Raw genomic sequence first — 20,143 nt, forward strand, 5'->3', positions numbered from 1 at the left:
GTTATATGCCCTGCAGGCCAAGAGCCAGAAATTTCAGCAAAACTGAAAATAGCTTTCAGAGATAATGCTTGTTTTCCTCTAACAAGAATTTTTCATTTGTTTGTTTTGTTTTCTTTTGTTTTTGAGATAAGGTTTCTCTGTGTAACAGAGCCATAGCTGTTCCAGGACAGCCTGAACCATACAGAGAAACCCTATCTCAAAAAACCAAAACCAAAAGAAAGAAAAAGAAAAAATGCCATTTACAACAGGAAATCCTTTGAGAGGAATAAGAAAACTGTGGGGTTTTTTTTACTTAATTTTAAATCTTTAATACTTAAACTTAGTTTAATCTTTATTTTTTACCCCCTCCCCCTCCCGTCTCTCTCTTTCCTTTTTTCTTTCCAGACAGGGTCTCACTATGTAGCCATGATTGTCCTGGAACTCCCTTTGTAGATCAATTTGGCCCTGAACTCATGGAGATCTACCTGCCTCAGCCTCCCAAGTGCTAGGATTAAGTGTGTGCACCACCACTGCCTAGATGAATCTTTTTTTTTTGCTACATATCTATTATTATTTTTTCTTTTATGTGTGTGATGTATGTTCATGTACATGTTATTGTATGTATGTGTATGCACTCATGTGCATATGGCAATGTGTGTAGGCCAGAGTGTGATGTCAGCTGTCTTCCTCAGTCACTCTCCACCTTATTTGTTTGAGGCAAGGTCTCTCACTTCACTGATTTGGCCTCCACACAACATACACACACACACACACACACACACACACACACACACACACACACACACACGAGAGCATGTGAATGCATGCATGCACATATGAACAATGGGGCTAGGGAGATGTTTCTCAGTGAGTAAGAGCAGCCAATTCTGACAACTTGAGTTAAATTCCTGGAACCCACATGGCTCATATCTAGATGTTTTGAGTGTGTATACATGTATTTGCATGTGTGTTAAGGCCAGAGGTCAACCTTGGATATCTACCTCGGTTTTTTTGTTTAGCTTGCGTTTTGAGACAAGGTTTTTCTGTGTAGCCCTGGATGTCCTGGAACTCACTCTGTAGACCAGGCTGGCCTTGAATTTACAGAGATCCACCTGCCTCTGCTTCCTGAGTGCTGGAATAAAAGGTGTGTGCCACCGCTGACTGACTATGGCTAGTGGTTAAGAGTAGTACTTGCAGGGGTGAGGATTTAGCTCAGTGGTAGAGCGCTTGCCTAACAAGTGCAAGGCTCTGGGTTCAGTTCTCTACTCTGGGAGAAAAAAAAAAAAAAGAGTAGCACTTGCTCCTCTTGCAGAGGCCCTGGGTTTGGTCCCCAGCACCCACATGAGGAGGTTCATAGCACCTGTAACTCCAGTTCTAGGGAAATCTTAGGTCCTCTTCTTACCTCCATGGGCACTATGCCCACGGTGCCTCTGCCTCCTGAGTATTGGGATTGAAGGAGTTCACCACCAGAGTCCAGCTAAAAATGTTTTTAAAACGAAAATTATAAATAACTAAGCAAACAAGTAAACCAATTCTAGGTCTGTATCTTAGACACAACTCAAGTTACTGGGCTTCTGGAAATCTAGTTTTGCTAAACACAATCCTTTTGTGCTCTAATAGTGATCGAATGCCCAACTGAGCGTGAGAGGGGGTTTAAAGGCTCTGAGGGAGGGGGATGTAGCTCAGTAGGGATTGTGTCTGCCTAGCATACACCATATAAATCGGGCATAATGGCACTCGGGAAGTAGAGGCAGGAGGAGAAGTTCAAGATTTTCTATCCTTTGCTACATAGGACATCCTTTGCTCAAGGTTAGCCTGAGTTACATAAAACTCTCTCTTAACAAACAAAAGGTTCTATAGTTCATCCTATCCTCCACAGTAGAGCTCTCTATTTGACTATCTCCAGGGAAGAGTTTTCTAGCTTTTCCTAGTTCCTGGGCAGGGTTTCCCACAAATCCCACTTTTAATCAAACGACTTTTTTTTTTTTTCAGAGTGATTTTCAGTTCACACGGCAAATTAAATAGAAAGCACAGAGAGTTCACAGCCATCCTGCCCCTGCTGTGTCCTCTCGCCATCCATCAACACACTGCGCCCGCGTGTGGCTCGTTTGGTAAACTCGATGAACCAGTGTTGACACGTCATTATCAGCCAAAGTTCATAGTCTACACAAGTGTAATCTAGAAGTGTTCCTTCAGGAACTATTTTTAAAAACCTTTCTACGAGAGGGAGAAAAATCAAATCTGCTTTTTAAAACTAGAGCGAGAATACAGTGAACTCTGAGGCCTCATCACTCAGCTGTAGTTAACATCAATTCTTAGCAATCCTAATCTGAATTACCACCTTTCTCCAGTGTCCTCCATCCCACACTACCACATTCCTGCCCCACCTCCATCTCTCATTGTTCTAAGACACATACCAAGTATTAACATCATAATGTTTTAGGTTTATTTATTTATTTTTATGTGCATAGGTGTTCTTCTGCCTGCATGCTTGTCTGTGTGCCTGGGGAGCCCAGAAGAGGGTATTGGATCCCCTGGAACTGGAATTACAAATGGTTGTGAACCACCATTGTGTTCTGAGAATTAAACTTGAGTCTTCTGAAAGAGCAGCCAGTACTCTTAACTACTGAGCTGTTTTTCTAGCTCTATCATAGGGGTTTAGCTATAAATATTTCCACCTAACTTTCTTTATTAAAGTTTATTTATTTATTTATTTATTTATTTATTTATTTATTTATTTATTTATTGTTTGGTTTTTCAAGACAGAGTTTCTCTATGTAACAGTCCTGGCTATCCTGGAACTTACTTCATAGACCAGGCTGGCCTCAAACTCACAGAGATCCACCTGCCTCTGTCTCCCAAGTTCTTGGATTAAAGGCATGTGCCACCACCACCACCCAGTCCAACACTTGTTTTTTTAATGTATATGTGTCAGTGTTCGCATGTATGACTGTGTACCACGTTGTCTGTTGGCCACAGAGGCCAGAAGAGGGTGTTATATCTCCTGGAACTGGAGTTACAGAAGGTTGTGAGCCACCATGTGGGTGCTGTGAATGGAATACAGTTTCTCTGGAAGAGTAGCCCGTGCTCTTAACTGCTAAGCCATCTCTCCAGCTAACCCTGCTCCTTTGGAGATAGTATCTCACTCTGTAGCTCTGGCTGGCCTGGAACTATGCAGACCAGACTAGTCTCCAATTCATAGAGATCCATCTGCCTCCACCTCTTGAGTGGCTGGAATTAAAGGTGTGTACCACCATGTCCAGCAACTTTTTAAAGGTTTCTTTATCTTTATTTATGTGTACATGTGTATGCTTGCATGAAGTTGTATTTACCACATGTGTACAGTTATGAACTGCCTGATGTAGGTGCTGGGACTGAAGCCGGGATCCTCTAGAAGAGCAATAAACACTCTTAAGTGATGAATCATAGCTCTAGAAAAAAAAATTTTTTTTTAATAACCATGAGTCCAGTTGGTGTTCCTTACATGGTATGGGTGTGGGTCCCCACACTGGAGCGTGGACAACTACCAGTAGCCACACCTTTAAAGAAAAATGACTGTCCCTCAGCAGCCATCAGATGTCCCCAGTTCCTCAGCTAGAAGTAGAGTAGAACCTCATGACCACTGCCCACCCACTACACACCCACTGTGGAATGTGGTCAGCTTGATCTTGTGCAGGCAGTCATAGCCGTCATTAGTTCCAAATGCAGTGAACAGCTTCCCAGTGTTTCTTCCCAGCTCCTACATCCTCTCTGCCTTTACCCACTGAGCCATTTACCTGCACTCACCGGTTCTCATTGTTTGTTTTTTCCTTTCCCTTAAGCCTACTGCATAATCACGTTATGTTCTGAAGGTACATATATTGTCACATAATATTAGTGCTGGCTGGCATTCGAGTGAAAGGATCTCTTAATTATTAATGGTGACAAAGTGGTGGTATTCTACCATATCTTGTTTATATAGAATACTCCTATAAAGAGAAAATTCCCTTACAGTAGTATTGGGTTATTTAGTTGGCCCAATTCTTTTTAAAAAAAACAAACAAACATGTATGTGTATGGGTGTTTTGTATGCATGTATGTCTGTGCACCTTATGTGTGCATGGTGCTATGGAGGCCAGAAGAGGGAATTAGATTCTCTGGGACTGGAGTTATAGATGGTTGTAAACTGCCATGTAGATACTGAAAATCAAATTCAAGTCCTCTGGAGGAGCAACCAGTGCTCTTAACTGCAGTTGTCTCTCCAGTGAGGTTGTACAATTCTTTAGAAAAATTAACGTGGGGGCTAGAAAGATGGATTATAGGGGGCTGGAGAGATGGCTCAGAGGTTATGAGCACTGGTTGTTTTTCCAGAGGTCCTGAGTTCAGTTCCTGGCAACCACAAGGGGGCTCACAACCATCTGTAATGAGATCTGGTGCCCTCTTCTGGCCTGCAGGGATACATGCAGACAGAACACTGTATATATAATAAATAAATAAATCTTTAAAAAAAAAAGGAAAGACTGGGAGGCAGAGGCAGGCAGAACTCTGTGAATTCGAGGCCAGCCTGGCTACAGAGTGAGTTCCAGGAAAGGCACCAAAGCTACACAGAGAAACCCTGTCTCGAAAAACCACACACACACACACACACACACACACAGAGGCGCTCAGCTCTTGCTCCAGTGCCATGCTTGTCTGTTCCCCACTATGATGATAAGGGACTGACCCTCCAAGACTGTAAGTAAGCCCCCAATTAAATGCTTCCTTTAAAAAAAAAAGGAAAGAAAAATCATAAGAGAGTGTTTAGTCCTGGATTTGAAATTACAAATGGTTGTGAACTGCTATGTGGGTGCTAGGAATCGAACCTATGTCCTCTGGAAAACCAGCCAGTGCTCTGCACTCATCCTTCTAGCCCCTGTCCTGTGGGTTTTTTTTTTTTTGAGACAGGAGATAATGTAGCTAAGATTGGCCTTGAACTTGGTATATATCTGAGGTTGGACTTGAATGCCTGATCTTCCTTCCACCATCTCCTCAGTGCTGGGATTACAAGGATGCCACCATGCTGTTTTAGACAGTGTGGGGACTGCACCCAGAGCTTGGTATGTGCTAGACAAGCACTTTAAGTGACTCAGCTACCTACATTCCCTAGCATCACAGGCTTCCCCCCCCCAGATGTCAAACGTTTATAAATTGCTTTATAATGCATAATGAATAAAATACTTCTTTTCCTACAGAAACTGGGTGTGGGGATACAATAGCACAAGGCTCGTGGTGACATGAAATTCGCTCACTAGGATCAAAGAATATTTCTCATCCCGGCACTTTCTCCTCCCCCACTCCCAATCCTTAAAAAAAAAAAAAAAAAAATCCAACGTGTAAGGTTCTCCTATGTGAAATATCAAGGGGGCCAGCAGTCCATCAGAACAGATCTCAGAACCTTGAAAAGTTTTGTTTTCCCCTGAGAAATTTATATCTTTCTTCCTTATTTGGAAACAGCAGTGTGCATCTGCATTTTCTCATTTTGCACTGGGCCCCACCAAGTTCAAAGCCAAATTTTCTGTTTAATTTTGGAACAACGGGAATTTCTGATAGATACATTTGATTTTTAAATCATATCGTCCGTTCTGTTTGCTGTCATTTACTTAATTTTACATGTCTTTCATTGTGTATATTGTAAAAGGATTGAGGTTGGTTTGTGTCTCCCACCCCCCCATCCCCCCCAGATAAAACATTTACATGGCCATCGGTCATCTATGAGAGTATGTTTTGGTGGCACGGCACACACAAGTCGTGTGTTATTTAAAGATCTTCACTGATGTATGTATGTGAGGAGCCTGAAAGGTTTTCTCGTTGGGAGTTTTCATTTGTGTTTCTATGATTACTCTTAAGATTGAACGGCTTTTCGGTATTTGCTAATTAGGTTTAAAGCTGTTTGCTTGGGACGTGGCTTATACCGGAGAAGGGTCCTGCCAATGCCACTAAGGGACAAAACAAATGATGAAACCCAGGAATAACTCGTTTTTCAGATTTCATCCCTGACTCCGCCCCCCTTACCCCCCACGAGCCCTTTGTGTGTGCCAACAGTCCGCAGACAGGTTCTCAATCTGCAGAGCTGCAGACAGATGTACTGACACCAAATACATGCGTTGTGTACATATGATACTTCTGAATACAGTGCGAATGGGACAGAGTACTGGAGCACCGACCAGCCCCGGGTAGCCGCCCTGTCTGGGAGTCTCCTCAGGCGTAGCCTCCCCGCTCGGCTTTCGACTGGCTGGTCTGAGGACTCCGCATCCCGGAGAAGCGGGCTTGCTCGGGGAGGTCGATGCGCTCTTTGAGCGACTGCTTTTGCCTTTTCTCCCCCCCCCGCCCTTTTTTAGCTATAGCTATGGTTACCACGTCTCTCCCCGCCTCCCTCCACCTGCCAAGAAAGAGACCGCTCATTGGTTCTCTGTCACCAAGGCGGCCGGCCATTGGTTGCTGGTGAGCCCGGCGCTCCCCCGGCTCCTGTCTCCCTGGTCTCTTGAGGAGCCCGGGAAGGAGGCTCAGGCTCGCGCGGCCGGGGCAGGGGCTTGCCGGGACCGGGCTGCGGCAATCGTTAGCGGGCCATGTCGGCTGCCCAGGGCTGGGATCGAAACCGCCGGCGGGGAGGAGGCGGAGGCGCGGCCGGCGGGGCTGGCGGGGCCGGCGGGGCCGGCGGGGGTAGCGGGGTCGGCATGGCCGGCGGGGGTCGGGGGACCGGCCAGCTCAACCGATTCGTGCAGCTCTCCGGAAGGCCGCACCTGCCAGGTGAGTGGTGGGGCTGCTGCCGGCGAGAAGGTGGCGGCCGCCGGGCTCTGGCTGCTCCTCGCACACACAGCCGAGGACAGGGAGGCAGAGCACCGGGAAGGTGGCGTTGAGGTCAGGAGGGGGACCAGAGCACGCCTGAAGAAAAGTCTCGCTGTGTCCACAGCTCGGGGATGAGAGTTGTGTTTTCCTCTCGAAGGAGAGGCCACTGTCTCTTTGACATTCCCAAATGTTTTGCTTGCCTGGTTCCTAATCTTTTCCCCTTCCGCACATTGGTGTTGTGAAAGAAAGGCATGGGTGTTTAGCTGTGGAAAATTATTTGGAAAAGAGTGCCAAATTGAGAGGAGACGAGCAATACAAGAGTGATTTTGTTTAAAAGAATAAAAAACGCCACCTAACTGTGTAAGAGTTAAGTATTTTGAAACGGAATGAGCATGTGAAAGTGTGTGTGTGTGTGTGTGTGTGTGTGTGAATGTGAATGAATATGTGTGTGTGAGTGTGTGTGGGTGTGAATGTTGGCTGGGGAGTATATGGGAAAGAAAACCAAAAAGATTAAGGAAAACGGTTGAATCATTAATATTTGGGGATGTCTAGAGACAGAATGGATAATGGTGTCTAGATTTTAAAAGGGGAAAATGAAGATCAAGAATATAAAGAAACAAATGATGCTGTGACCCTGGATCAAAACTGAAAATTGGAAAAAAATATACCCATTGCTATAATTTAATGTTCTGGTCTTGGAGTTCACATGCCTCAAAAAAAAAAAAAAAAAAAAAAAGCAAGCCCAAAGTCAAAATGATATGTGTGTAAACAGTTTTCAAAGACTACATTTATAAAAGAATTTTCAGTTTGTTAAAAGAAAGGTAGAGAATTAAACATGCACAGAATGCCAATCATTATATTGGGCAATCGTGTTTTCTCACCGTGAAGAGAACTGTCAGGAATGATGTATTAGAGCTTCGCCATGTTTTTTTGTGTATGTGTGACCAGTGTTAAGTTGATTGTATCAGTGATATATTTGTTTAGATCAGTTTTGAGAACCTGATGGTTTTTGAATTGTGTTTATTACTGTGATTTGTGTTCTTTTAGGTAGTGAAAAATCAGTTGATTAATTTGAAGATAACAAAGGGAATTTTACTTACTCAATGAGACAATTACTAATATTTGTGATATGGTTTTAATGTGTGCCAGAATTTTTCATTAATCCATTTGTATGTGCCACTAAAATAAGATTGAGACATTTGTAAATAGCCAAATATACCATGAATTGAATTTGAAATGACAGTATCAGACTGGGTATCCTGGAATTACTAAATACGTGATTTTTAACATGAAAAAAGAAAAAAGGACACATCTTTTTTGTTGTCCCCAGTTAACAACAAAACCATAGATTTTTGTGTGTTGCTAGCCTAGAAGATAAATCCCTTGGTAAGCACTATTCCAGGTTGCCCTCTGCCACCGCAATCTTTAAGTCTTTGGTCATGGATTAATTATTATACCATGAACTTCATGTGGGCTTTCTCAGGGTCCTGTAACATGTTGGTGCAGTTCCTCACTGCTACCACATGAGGGCGGTGGAAGCCGTGATTTCAAATAAGGGCCTGAAGTATGGCGCTATTTCTGCATTCCCTTAGCACACGAGGACAAGAACAGCCATTTGTCCAGAGGTGAAGATAAAACGTGCTTAAACTGTGAAAATTCGAGAAGTGGAGTCATCAGTCTTGGTTCTGCTTCTTTTCTTCCAGGCTGGCACTCAATTCCTCCTTCCCCACACACAGGCATTCTCCATCTTTCCCTCATTGTCAAATTCGGAAAATGTCTGATATCTCAGTAATATACTTTAGAAATTATTTCATACTAATCTTTTGTTCTCACAGGTATTACATATTAAATCTCTTAACTCTATTTTGAGATAATTTAAAAGGTTTTAAACGGTATGGAGGAATAGGAATGTGTAGGTCTGTTTCATGGCTGACCCTGCAGGCCTATCTCCCCCCCTCCCCCATTTGGTGTATTAATTTTCCATCTCTTTTGACCTCTGGTACTAGCTCCCACATACTGGAAGAACCTTTTTTTCTTCCCTTTTACATTTCTACCTTGTTCCCAGTCCCTATGAAGCAAAGCAGTACAACCTGGTGATCTTCCTAGAATGCTCCCCCTGTCTTTCAGGGATAGCATCTTTTGAAAAAAAAAATTAAAAAGACAAGGTCTCTCTATATAGCCCTGGCTGTTCTAGAGCTTCCTGTGTAGACCAGGGTAGCCTTGGACTCACAGTGCTCCTCCGGCCTCTACCTCCTAGTGCTGGGGGTAAAGGCGTGTGCTACTCGGCTGGCTTGGTGGGAGCATCTTTACCCATCTGCTTATGGGAACCTGAAATCGGGGTGACCTCCTCAAGCTCCCCACCAGCTTCGGTTGTAATTAGCTACCTAGTCTTCTTTCTTTGCTCCTGCCGTGACTAGTTCTTGTGGTCATTGTCCTGCAGTTTACCACAGTAGCTTCTGAGTACTCTTCCAGTCCACTAGTACCTTCTTCATTTGTATGGTACTGGTCTTGGACAGTACAGAATCTTTCCTCATCTCTGCTTACAGCCCTTTTCTGGCTTTTTTGTTTTTAAGATAGGGTCTCACTCCTGTCTATCCTCCTGCTTCAGCTTCTAGAGTAGTGGGATGCAGGCATGTGCGATCACACCCAGTCTTTCTTGCTATTTCATTGCTCTCAGTGTCTGTTTCCTCCCCTTGGGTAGTCCTCCATTTTGTCGTCTGCTCTCGCTCTTTCTCTCAGCACAGGAAGCCACTGCGTTTGTTCTGTCCTGCAGGAGCCTCCATCGCTCCCTTCTCTAATGTAACTTGTTGTGTTGACTCTCAATTGTCTTTTTCCCCATAGGAGCCTTCTCTTACCTTCCTGACATGGTCCGTTCTCCCGGTACCCTCTCCTAGTATTATTTGTTTTTCCTTAAGCACATGTAGCATTTGTGTGTGAATATTCTTGGGAAAGACATACCATGTCTCTGTGCGTATACACACACACACACACACACACACACACACTTATATACGTATACCACAATGTAATGTCTTAAAATTTTTTAACTAGGAGCTGTAGACAGAGCTCAGAGGTTAAGATTATTGGCTGCTCTTTCAGAGATACAGGGTTTGATTCCCAACATCCACATAGTGACTTATAACCAACCATTTATAACTCCAGATCCAGGGGATCTGACATCCTCTTTGGCCTCCACAGGCACCAGGCACACGTGTGGTACACAGACATACATGCAGGCAAAACACCTGTACACATAAAATTAAGATATTTATTTTATTAAAAAATAAAAACGAATGCATTGACATTATGTATAAAATACTAATGTGCAGTGATTTGATTATTGTAGTTCAATCCTCCATAGCCCCACTGGCTCCAGACAAACAGATAATATCAAGTTCTTAAAAGTATCTGGTAGTGTATCAGACATAGTCTCAGTACAGTGTTTTGAAATTTTGAATATTGTCTTGCCTTTCTGCTATCTTTTAAAAATATTTTTTCTTTAAAAACAGAATCACTTATTGTATGTATGTGCACTCACTCACTCATGAGCGTGTCACAATGTGCATATGGAAGTCAAAGGACTTTAGGGAGTCAGTTTTCTCTGTCTACCATGTGGGTCCTGGAACTAGAACTCAGGTTGTCAGATTTGGCAGCAAGCTTCTTTACCTCTGAGCCATCTTGCTGGCCCCTTTCTACTATTTTTCCAAGATACAGCAGTGATGATGTATTTACCCCACAGGCCAAGACATTCACAGGTTTTTAGTCCTCAGTAATTAATAATCTTTATATACCTAGGGAAAAAGTAGGAAATGAGGCTGCTATTTTGTAGATTAAGCATTTAGAGATAGAACTCAGAGAGCGAGGGAATTGTGGAACAAAATACAAGTTAGTATTACGTTTTAATATATGAGTTTAATTAAGGGAATGTGTTAGTAGGGAAAAACAGTTAAATATTGTTGCTAACATAGAAACAGACAAAGAGAAAAAAAATACTGAACAGTTGGTAATGCTGGGTGAAAAATAGTCCTGAAATCTTAATTTAAAAGTCTTAAGTAAGGCTGCGTGATGATGGCACACACCTTTAATCCCAACACTCAGGAGGCAGAGCCAGGCGGATCTCTGTGAGTTCGAGGCCAGCCTGGGCTACAGAGTGAGTTCCAGGAAAGGCGCAAAGCTACACAGAGAAACCCTGTCTCGAAAAACCAAACCAAACCAAAACAAAACAAAAAAAAAAACACCAAAAAAAGTCTTAAATAAGAAATGTGGCTGGATGGTGGCGCATGCCTTTAATCCCAGGATTTGGGAGGCAGACACAGTCTGATCTCTGAGTTGTAGGCTAGCTCTCTGTGAGAGCAAGTTCCAGGACAGGCAAGCCTACACAGAGAAACCCTGTCTCAAACAAACAAATAGAAATGTGTAAAATTTAAATGGTAGAAAGAGCATGTGATATCCACACATGGTAGTACATGTCTGTGATCCCAGCCACAGGAGGAAGAGGCAGGAAGTCCAGGTCTCCTCCACTACAGAGCGTCATTTGAGTTGGAGGCCATTTTGAGCAACATGAAACCTTGTCTCAAAAGCAAAAAAGCAAAACAAAACAACATATGGCAGAAAGCAAGTTTTCTTTCTATCTTTGACCCTGCGTATTGGCTTCTCTCCCTAGTAACAAACAACGATTCATTTTCTTGGGGTGTGTGCCATTTGCTTGGTCTGGGGGTGCTGTATGTTTAGATATGCTAGATGGGGCTTGCAAGTGCAGTCTCCTCCTACAGTGACACAGTGAATTGCCCTGTGTATGAGGGATTTTACACTTAGGATCTTTGTCTCGCAGGAGAATTCTAGAAGCACTGTTTAAACCTGGATGAACTGTCCAATTGCCCTTCATAGAGGTGGTGCCAGGTCATGTCTGATGACAGTGTTAGAGTGCGAGGGACTGCTTGGTCTCTTGGTCCCTTGGTAATGGAGTGGATTGCCCCCAACCTCCTGTCCTTCTAAGTACTAGGGATGGAGCCCAGGCTTTGTACGGCATTGGAAAGCTTGCTACCCTGAAGCTATTCCCCCAGGCCAGAGATTGAGGTTTGGTTGGTTTGTTTTTGAGACTGTGTCTCACTCCATAGCACTGGCTGACCTGGAACTCCCTGTGTAGACCAGGTTAGCCTCAAACTCACAGAGCTCTTCCTGCCTTCTGAGGGCTGGGATTAAAAACCTTGTGCCACCATACCCCGCAAGCCCCCTTGATTTTTTTGTTTGTTTGTTTTGTTTGTTTTTTGAGACAGGGTTTCTCTGTGTTGTTTTGCTGCCTGTTCTGGATCTTGCTCTGCAGGTCAGGCTGGCCTCAAAGAGATCCTCCTGGCTTTGCCTCCCCGAGTGCTGGGATTAAAGGTGTGCACCAACACTGCCCAGCACCCCTTGATTTTTGAAAAAGGGTCTTTCTATGTAGCCCAGACTGGCCTGGAATGTGTAGAAATTGTCTTCTGCCTCTCAAGTGCTGGGATTACAGTCATCTACCATTATGCCTGGCTAAACTTTTATTATTATTTTTTTTCAGCATGTATGAATGTTTTGCTTGCATGTATATCTGTGCACCATGTGTGTTCCAGGTGCCTTCAGAGGTCAGAAGAAGGCATCAGATACCCTGGAACTAGTACTACATATGGGTGCTGGAAATTGAACCTGGGTCCTCTGGAAGAACAATGGATGCTCTTAACTACTGAGCCATCTCTCTGAAGCCCTAAACAACTTCTTAAATTGCCAGTTTAATAGGAATATTTTCTTAAGCATTTTTTCAGCAAGTGAAAGAGCCATATTTGTTTCATTTCCTTATAGTCTCTGTTTATAGATTTTATTCAGTTTTCTATATTATTTATAGGAACTCATGTTCTAAGGAAACTTGTACTTACATTCTTTGACATATGTTGCAGATATTTTCCAAGGTTCTTTAATTTATCTTTGACCTTGTTTATAGATAGATTTTTTTCCAGCAGGAATTAAACGATGTTTATTAGTTTATTAGTCTTTTTGAGTAAAGCTTTTAAAAGATTAATTAAAAAAAATTTAATTATGTGATATGTGTGTGTGTGTGTGTTCATGCGTGAGTTCATGTGTGAGTGCCAGTACCCTTGGAGTCCAAAAAAGGCTATTGGATCCCCTGGAGCAGGAGTTACAGGCATTTGTGAGCTGCAGGACATGTATGCTGAGACCAAAACTCAAGTCCTCTGCAAGAGCCTTGTTAACTCTTAGACAATAAGCCATCTTTGAGCAACTTCAGTATAGTATTTTGTGTTTAAGAAAGATCATCCTGAACTAATACTATTTTTAGCTAAAATTGAAATGGATAGTGTTGTGGTTCTTGGTACTTTCATATTATTATTATTATTATTATTATTATTATTATTATTGTGCTTTTTTGTTTTTTTTTTTTTTTTGACTCGGGGTTTCCTCTGTGTACCCCTGGCTGTCCTGGAACTAGTTCTGTAGACCAGGCTGGCCTTGAACTCAGAGATCTACCTGCCTCTGCCTGTGGGATTAAGGGGATGCCCCATCACAGCCTGGCTACAAACGTAGTTTGAGGAAGCACTGAGGCAGACCTAGGAGTCTACCTTTCCTCTGGATGCCTGCCCACTACTGAGCATCCTCACTAAGTAGTCCCACTTTTTGTTTTGCATTTGAAATCTATCTATGGAGTGCTTAGTATGGGATTACTGTTTGCTTTATTGATCAGTCCGTTCTTGGTTATAGAATATAATCAATACATTGCCCCTTGTTCTATTCCTGGGTATTTTTCCTTATTTTTCCATAAAATATGGAATTAGCTAGTTAGTCCCCCCCCCATTTTATTTTATTTTGTTTTCTTGTTGAGTCAGGGTCTCATGTATACCCAGTTGACTTTAAATTTACTACGAAGACGAGGCTGGCTTTGAACTGATCTTTCTGCCCTACCTCCTGAGTGCTAGAATTACAGATGTGCACTACCATGCCTGGCTTTTTCTTTTTTTCTTTTTCTTGGGGGAGATATGAGTGCCTTACTATGTAGCCTAAGGTGATCTTGTTGCAAATTCTTAGGCTCAAGTGACCTTTTTGCTCAGCCTTTTGAGTTCTTGATGTTGGGGTGGGCTGGAGAGCTGGCTTTTTATTTAAGAGTGTGCATTACTTTTGGGGAGGACTGGTGTTCCGTTCCCAGCACCCACATAGTGGGGCACAGCTGCCTGTAACTGCAGCTCCAGGGGGTCTGGCAGAGGTGTGTGCCCTCACACACGTGTCACACACATAAATCAAGCGGATCCTTAAAAAAGAAATAGAAGGCTGCAGAGATGACTCAGCAGTTAAGAGCACCCACCGGCTGCTCCTCCAGGGTCCTGGGTTCAGTTCCTAGCACCCACATGTCAGCTCACAACTGTCTATAACTGTAGACCCATGGGATCCGATGCCCTCTTCTGGTATGCAGATAAAACACCTATATACATAAAGTAAATAAATTTAAAAAAATACTTAAAATAGATAAAAAAGAAATGGCTATTATCTTTTGAGGGTACACCTTCACTTCTTTTCTTTTCTTTTTCCAAGACAGAGTTTCTCTGTAACAGCCCTGGTATCCTGGAACTCACTTTGTAGACCAGGCTGGCCTCAAACTCATGGAGACCCACCTGCCTCTGCCTCCTGAGTGCTGGGATTAAAGGCGTGCGCCGCCCGCCACTGCCTGGCCTCATTTCTTTCTTTTCTTTTCTTTTCTTTTCTTTTTCTTTTTCTTTTTCTTTTTTTTTTTTTTTTTTTTTTTTTTTTTTGAGACAAGGTTTCTTTGCTGTCCTGGAACTCATTCTGTAGCCCAGGCTGGCCTTGAACTGAGAGGTCTGCCTGCCTCTGCCTCCCAAGTGCTGGGATTAAAAGGATGCTACATTCATTCCTTGATTTTCGTATTTTCTACAACACTCCACCACTTTTCACATTTGCTTATTTTTGTATGTACGTGAGCACAAGTGTGCCATGTGTATGTATGTGAGCATGAGTGTGCCTTGGCACAGATGCTGAATTTAGAAGACAGCTTTCAGAGTTGGTACTTTCCTTCCACCGTTTTAAGTTAAATATAGCCACAGGAGAATACATGTCTTATTTGAGCAATTGCTTAACCCCTTTATTCCTTTTTCAAATTTTTTTATTTATTTATGTATATATATTTTTAATGTACAAGTGTTCTGTCTGCATGTATGCCTGCAGGCCAGAAGAGGGCATCGGAACTCAATATAGATGGTCACGAGCCACCTGTGGTTGCTGGAATTGAACTCAGGACTTCTGGAAGAACAGTCATCTCTCCAGCCCCTATTCCTTATTTTTAAAAGATATACTTATTGCATTTATGTGGTACACATACATACATGAAGATAAAACACCCATATACATAAAGTAGATTTTTACTTATCGGAGTCTAGTCTATTTTGCTTAACATGATCTCAGTTCTGTAATGTGATCTCAGTTCTGTTGATTTTCTTGGTAATGACACAATTTTATTCTTTAGGGCTAAATAATATTCCAGTGTGTGTATGTGAGTGTGAGTGTGCAGGGGCATATGTATCTGGAGGACAATCTTGGTGTCATCCTCAGGAACACTGTCCACCCTCTTTGATTGAGTTTTTTGTTGACCTGGAGCTCAGTTAGGCTACACTGGTTTGCCATTGAGTCCCAGGGTAGTTTTTGTCTTTGCCTCCCCAGCTCTAGGATTCCAAGCACCAACACACCTGACACTTTTACATGGATTCTGGATGGAATGCAGGTCCTATGCTTGCCTTGCAAACATTTACAAACTTAGCTGTCTCCTCAGCCCCTTCATTCCTGGTTTGGTTTTTGTTCGTTTTTACTTTTTTTTTTTTTTGAGACAGGGTCTTGATGTATAGCTCTGGCTGCTCTGGAAATTGCTATGTAGACCAGGCTGGCCTCAAATTCATAGAGATACATCTGCCTCTGTCCCCTGAATGTTTTAAAGACATGCACTTTAAAGAGTCTTACTGTATAGGCCTGGCTAGCCTGAAATTCTCTGCATAGACCAAATTGGCCTAAAGGCATGTACCACCACATCCAGTCATGTGTTTTGTCTCCCCTTTACCCCCTCCAAGACAGGGTTTCTTGTGTAACCCTAAACCAGGTTAGCCTGGAACTCACAGAGATCTGCCTGGGATTAAAGGAATGCACCGCCTCCTTCCCCCCAGGCTTGGTCTTCATGATTATGGAGCAAGTGTTCTTATCCACCCAGTCATCTCTCTGACTCTGGCTTCATTTATTTATTTATTCATTCATTCATTCATTCATTCATTCATTCATTCATTCACATTTATTTGTGTGTGTGTATAAGTATGTGTGTGGGCACACAAGTGCCCAGATGCACATGTAGAATTCAAAGGACAACTCTTTTGTGAGTTAGTTCTCTCTTTCCACTACTTGAGTTCCAGAGATCAAACTCAGCTTGTCAGGTTAGGAGCAAACAAGCATCTTGACCAGCTGAGCCATCTCACCCCCCATGTTTTCATCTTTTCCCATATTAACTTACCAAACCATCTGTTGATAGGTATTTAGGTTGTTTGTAGATTTTCACTGTTAAGCATAATGCTGCTGTGTGTATCTGTGCACAGATGTCTGGACGTGCCTTTCCCTTAGGTAAATGCCTGGAGTACAATTGTTGAATTGTGTAGTAACTCAGTGAACTATGTTTAGCCGTTTGAGGAATTGCCAGACAGTTTTCCAGAGCAACTGGAATTTTACATTCCCACCAACGCTGTGCGCATCTTCCCGAACACTTGTCGTCTCCTTTTCTGACTCTGTAACAACTATTTTAATACCTGTGAAAGAGAATCTCATGCTCCTGGTTTTTAGACAAGGTCTTTGTGTTGTTTTGGCTTGGCTCAGACTCCTGGGCTCCAGCAGCCTCACTCAGTAGCTGGGCTGTAGGCGTTGTACCTGCGTACCTTCGTGTGGTTTCTGATCTGTTTTCCCTTGATGCCCAACAATGCCAAGCACCTTTGATGTGCTCGGTGACCATTGTGTCTGTTTCCTCTGTAGAGAGCTATGCATCACATGCTTCATCCTGTTTTTAATTGGGTTGTCTTTTTATTGTTGTCTTAAGAGTTCTTTATATATTCTAAATATAAGTCCTTTGTTATTTATCTGATTTAACATTTATTTGTGCATTTCCTCCCATTTTATGGCTTTCTTTTTCTTAGTTGTGTTACTTGAGGCACAGTGATTTTTTTTTTGATAAAGTCTAACTAATTACCTTTTCTTTTTCCTTTTGTTGTTTGTGGTTTTGGTGTGATATGCAAGGATCCTGTGCTGTCCTCTAGTGTTTCATGGTTCTCCCTTTGTCCCAGGACTTGGTGTCAGGGTCTTCCGAGCTCCTCTCCAGTCATCCCAGTGCCATTTGTTTCCAGCACTTTTCTTTCCCTTTTGAATGGTCTTGTCACCCGTGTCAACAATCGGCTGATGGTAAAGCGGGCTCATTCTGATCTCTCCATTCCGCTCCATTGATCTGCATGCCTGTTCATGCGCCAGTACCATACCACTTCATTTACTGGTGCTTTGAAATAAAGAAGTATGGGTCTTCCTATTTTATTCTTCTTTCAAAGGTTCATTTTGGCTCTTCTGGGTCCCTTACAATTCCATATAGATTTGGGAATCAGTTTGCCCACTAGCACAAATCAATAGGATGGGTTAGTGGTTAAGAGTACTTGCTTTGCAATCATGAAGACCAGAGTTCAGATCCCAACACCCACCTACTGAACCATGCTCTCTGCACACACCGCACCTCTTCTCTGAGGGAGAGAAAGGACGATCACTGTGGCTTGCCAATTAAAAACATTTTTTTTTTTAAAAAAGGTATTTATTGTATATACAGTGTTCTGCCTACATGCCAGAATAGGGCACCAGATTGAATTACAGATGGTTGTGAGCCACCATGTCGTTGCTGGGAATTGAACTCTGGAAGAACAGCCAGTGCTCTTAACCTCTGAGCCATCTTTCCAGCCCTGGCTTGCCAAATTTTTTAGCCCACTGAGGAAATGGGAGCCCCAGGTTGTTCTCTGACCTGCACATGTTCATCATGACACACACAAATGTACAGGCACATACAGACATAAAATAAATGTAATCTTAAAGAAGTTTTATTCTCTGTTGTCTTCTCCAGAGACCCAAATACTTCACAGTTCATGATAGGGTCTCTTGTAACTCAGGCTAAAATCTCCCTATGTAGCAGGATGATTTTGAACGTCTGACCTCGCCTCAGCCTCACAAGTGATGGAATTACAAGCAAATTCCACCATGCCTGGCTTATAGTAAGCTTTATGAAATGTGTGTTTATTGTCAGTATCCATAGCTACTTTTGTGAGAGTATGGAACTCAAGGTTATTTTGCATTGAATAAATTATTATTATTTTTATTTTTGAGACAGGGTTTCTTCTTGTAGCCCTGGCTGTCCGGGAACTCACTCTGTAGACCAGGTTGGCCTCAAACTCAAAAGATATTTGCCTGCCTCTGCCTCCTGAGGCTTGGATTAAAGGCGTGTTCCACTACCACCTGGCAAATTTAATTTTTTTAACCTAGGAATCTGGCAAATGTGGATTTAGAATAGATTTTCTGGTTTTGGATTTTTTGAGACAGGGTCAGACAGGCTTTAAACTCACTATGTATCATTGGTTGCTTTGCTGTGGCAATCTTCTTACCTTAGCCTCCTAAGAGATGAGATTACATGCATGAGCCACCATGTTTAATCAACTCATTTTCTTTACGTTTTTTTAAAATAATTTATTTTATTTTATTTATTTTATTTTATTTTATTTTTTTGTTTTTCGAGACAGGGTTTCTCTGTGTAGCTTTGCGCCTTTTCCTGGAACTCACTCTGTAGCCCAGGCTGGCCTCGAACTCACAGAGATCCTCCCGGCTCTGCCTCCTGAGTGCTGGGATTAAAGGCGTGCGCCACCACCGCCCGGCAATTTATTTTATTTTATGTGCATTGGAGTGATGGTGCTGGATCCCCGGAACTGGAGTAACAGACAGTTGTGAGGTGCCATGTGGGTGTTGGGAATTGAATCCAGGTCCTCTGGAAGAGCAGCTAGTGCTCTTAACCATTGAGCCATCTTTCCAGCCTGTCTTTTTTTACTTTTTTACTCTTTTATTTTTGTGGTACTAGGGATGGAATCTAAGACCTCACACATGCTAGGCATGTGTTATGCTTATCATGTGTAACCCAGGCTAAATCTCCTATAAGAAAATACAGAATACAATTTAAAAAGGTATAAAAAATACAGAATACACTCTTATCTGAGTATCATCAGAAGTGATTGTAGCATCCTTCATAAGTGCTATGATTCCAGCTCTTGCCTATCTCTGCACAGAATCCTTTCCATACTCTGTGAAGGCGTTTACATCTTCTGTCTTCTCTTATAGTCACATTCATGAAGGCTTTGTCTTCGGTCACCACACTTGCCCATCACTTTCCCGAAATAGCTCTTGGTAAAATCATGAATGGCTTACATGTACCAGATCAAGTGGATGTTTCCAACCTCCATCTGATGTAATCTGTCTTCATAATGAAGCATCATTTCCCTTTGCTTCTGTGTATTTGTTTGCTTGTCTTTGTGTTGGCCCCAGTGTTCTTGGTTAACTCTGCACCCCCCACCCCCCAAATAGCACCCAAAACCTTTCCCTTTCCTTCTCCTGTGGTCTTTTGAGGTAGGGTCTTGAGATGTAACCTCAATGAACTGGAATTCACTTTGTAGAACAAGTTATCCTCAAGCTTGTGCCATTTCTGCCTCTACTCATGAGTGGTAGAATTATAGTTCTATACTGCTATGAGCACTTGCTTTTCGTTTGTGGTATTTTTTGTTTGTTCATTTGTTTTGTTTCTTGTTGTCGTTTTTTCGAGACAGGGCCTCATTATGTAGCTCTGCCTATCCTGAAACTCATTATGTAGACCAGGCTGGCTTTGAACTCAGAATCTGCCTGGCTCTGCCTTGAAAGTGCTGAGGTTGAAGGTATGCATCACTATGCCTGCCTTAACTCTTGCTTTTTTTTTTTTTTTTAACCAAACTATTTTTGTTTGTTTGTTTTGAAACAGGGTTTCATGCAGACCAGGCTCGCCTCAAACTTGTTATATAATTGAGAATGGCCTTGATCTGATTTCCTTGCCTTCAACTCTGGAGTGCTGGGACTATGGATGTGGGCCACTATGTCTGGTTTATATGGTACTAGTCAGACGTTGAATCCAAGGGCTTCGAGCTGCTAGGTAGGCACTTTCCCAACTGAACAATAATCCAAGGGCGCTAGCCTGGTGCTTCCATAATGACATTTGCTCATAACCCAATGAATAATTAGGTAAATTGGG

General features: G+C 42.6%; 1 protein-coding gene across 2 annotated transcripts in view; it reads left to right on the forward strand.

Moving 5' to 3' along the window:
* Positions 1-6,351: 6,351 nt before the first annotated feature.
* Klhdc10 (kelch domain containing 10) overlaps positions 6,352-20,143 on the forward strand; it is a 51,423-nt gene continuing 37,631 nt past the window's right edge. Inside the window, exon 1 of one of the 2 annotated variants that reach the window (XM_059257505.1) lies at positions 6,352-6,744. In XM_059257505.1, coding sequence (XP_059113488.1) covers positions 6,564-6,744 — 181 coding nt within the window. In that variant the 5' untranslated portion in view covers positions 6,352-6,563. The remainder of the gene's footprint in view (positions 6,745-20,143) is intronic. The other variant, XM_059257507.1, reaches the window with a different exon arrangement.

Source organism: Peromyscus eremicus, chromosome 3 (assembly GCF_949786415.1).
Source record: "Peromyscus eremicus chromosome 3, PerEre_H2_v1, whole genome shotgun sequence".
In the NCBI taxonomy this organism is placed as follows: Eukaryota; Metazoa; Chordata; class Mammalia; order Rodentia; family Cricetidae; genus Peromyscus; species Peromyscus eremicus.